At 40.3% G+C, this 2215-nt stretch overlaps 1 protein-coding gene across 1 annotated transcript; it reads left to right on the top strand.

Moving 5' to 3' along the window:
* The first annotated feature begins 266 nt into the window (after nucleotides 1–266).
* Nucleotides 267–1990, top strand: LOC107924802 (fasciclin-like arabinogalactan protein 2). The gene is made up of 2 exons (XM_016855398.2): nucleotides 267–1004; nucleotides 1108–1990. Exons 1-2 carry the CDS (start codon nucleotides 489–491, stop codon nucleotides 1747–1749), a joined length of 1158 nt encoding a protein of 385 aa, XP_016710887.1. The 5' UTR covers nucleotides 267–488; the 3' UTR covers nucleotides 1750–1990.
* Nucleotides 1991–2215: the final 225 nt, after the last annotated feature.

The raw sequence follows: 2215 nt of genomic DNA, 5'->3' as shown, positions 1-2215 counted from the left end.
TATATTAGACTATTTAATTAATAAATAAGTAGAAATTGAATGGATTAAGGATAGAGTCGAATTTTTTTTATTTTTATAAATTTTTAATATTTTTTAATCAAATTAATTAAATTAATAAAATAGTAGTTTAATTGATTTGACTATTAATCTAATTTTAATTTTTAATTTTTTTGTTTTGTCAAACTATGTACTTCCTTAGCACAAACTCGTTAATTTTGTGAATCAGGCACTATAAGATAAAAAGAGATAAGCGTGATGAATATTAAGGTTGAGGGTATAAGTTTGGTTTTACAAGGATGATTGAAATATAGATTATTCTCCATCAACCAATAGGCATGTGAGGATAAAGGGGCAGCTAAATGTAGGTCCCCTCCCAGTCAATCTTAGTTGGCAATGGTAAGCCTCGCCAACGTGTACTCCATCCATCCCCCTCCCTACTTAAACACCCATCCCTCTTCTCCTTCACCAGTCTCCACCTCTGTTCCACCATGTCGCCACCAAAAGCCGCCACCCTCTTCCTCCTCTTCTTCCTCCTCCTCCTCTCTTCCACCACCACCTCAAATGCACACAACATCACACGCCTCCTCGCCAAATATCCCCAATTCTCCACCTTCAACCACTACCTCACCACCACTCACCTGGCCTCCCAGATCAACCGACGCCAAACCATAACCGTCCTAGCCCTCGACAACACCGCCATGTCGTCTCTCCTGGCCAAGCATTACTCCCTCTACACCCTCAAGAACATCATCTCCCTCCACGTTCTCGTTGACTACTTCGGTTCCAAGAAGCTTCACCGCATTTCCAAAGGATCAACTTTGACTTCCACCATGTTCCAGGCCACCGGCACCGCCCCTGGAACTTCGGGGTACGTCAACATTACTAACCTTAAAGGCGGAAAAGTTGGGTTCGGGGCTGAAGACAACGAGGGAAAACTCGATGCTACTTTCGTTAAATCCATAAAAGAGATTCCTTACAATATCTCCATTGTGCAAATCAGTCATGTAAGTGTTTTTTTTTTTTTTAAGCCTTTGTTAGAAGTCTTCAGTCACGTATGTTTCATCAGTTGTTGTAATATTGATGAAAATGTTTAAAACTTCCGTCCAGGCTTTGAATTCAGCTGAAGCTGAAGCACCAACGGCGGCACCAAGCCAGCTTAACCTAACGGAAATCATGTCGAAGCAAGGATGTAAAGCTTTTGCGGATTTGCTGACAGCTTCGGGAGCCGATGACAAATTTAACGAAAACATGGATGCGGGTTTAACGGTGTTTTGCCCGACCGACAGTGCCGTCAAAGGTTTCATGCCCAAATACAAGAATCTGACGGCGTCGAAGAAAGTGTCGCTGCTGTTGTACCATGGGATTCCGGTGTTCATGTCGTTGCAAATGCTGAAGACCAACAATGGAGTTATGAACACGTTGGCAACGGATGGAGCGAACAGCTACGATTTCTCGGTGAGCAACGAAGACGAGGTGGTGTCCTTGGATACGACTGTCGTGACCGCCAAGGTTTTGGGGATTTTGAAAGAGGAAGAGCCGTTGATTGTGTTCAAAATCAATAAGGTGTTGATGCCAAAGGAGCTGTTCAAGCCGGTGGTAGCGAAGGAGGCAAATGCGCCGGAGGCAGATGCACCGGCGGACAGCGAGCCGGCTGATGCGGAAGATAACACTAATGGGGTTCAAGGATTGGGCGGTGGGAGATTGGTAATGTTGGTGTTGAGCTTGTGGATTGGGATATTGTTGATATGATTGATTCAAATTGCAACACAGAACACACAATCGGGTCTTAATTCATGTGAAAATATTTGGATATTTCCAGCAATAAGTGATCAGTCCCACTTCCATGCTCTTCTTTTTCTTATCATTATTTTGGTTGAATAGATATAGAGTTATGATGCACATTGTTTGAGCTGTAAATGCATTTTTCTTTTTGTATTGTTTACAAATAAAATGGCCCATGCAAGGCTGTAAATCCAATTTTCTTTTTAAATTTCTTTATGTGCTCTTCACCAATATAATCCCATTTCTTTATTTTGTTTTCTTAATCATTTTTAACTCATCTCTTCTATAACATACCAACTGAATTAACAAGTCTTTTATTTTGTTAAATTATCATCTTTAACATTAAAAACTAAAATTCTACTTACTTTTATTCAGCCTATACTAAAACAAGTTACATTCTATTCCAAATTTATGTAATATTTTTTTTTAAATT

This window comes from Gossypium hirsutum, chromosome A11 (assembly GCF_007990345.1).
Source record: "Gossypium hirsutum isolate 1008001.06 chromosome A11, Gossypium_hirsutum_v2.1, whole genome shotgun sequence".
Lineage (NCBI taxonomy): Eukaryota > Viridiplantae > Streptophyta > Magnoliopsida > Malvales > Malvaceae > Gossypium > Gossypium hirsutum.
The sequence above is the reverse complement of the archived record's forward strand: the minus strand, read 5'-3'. Positions and strand labels throughout refer to the sequence as shown.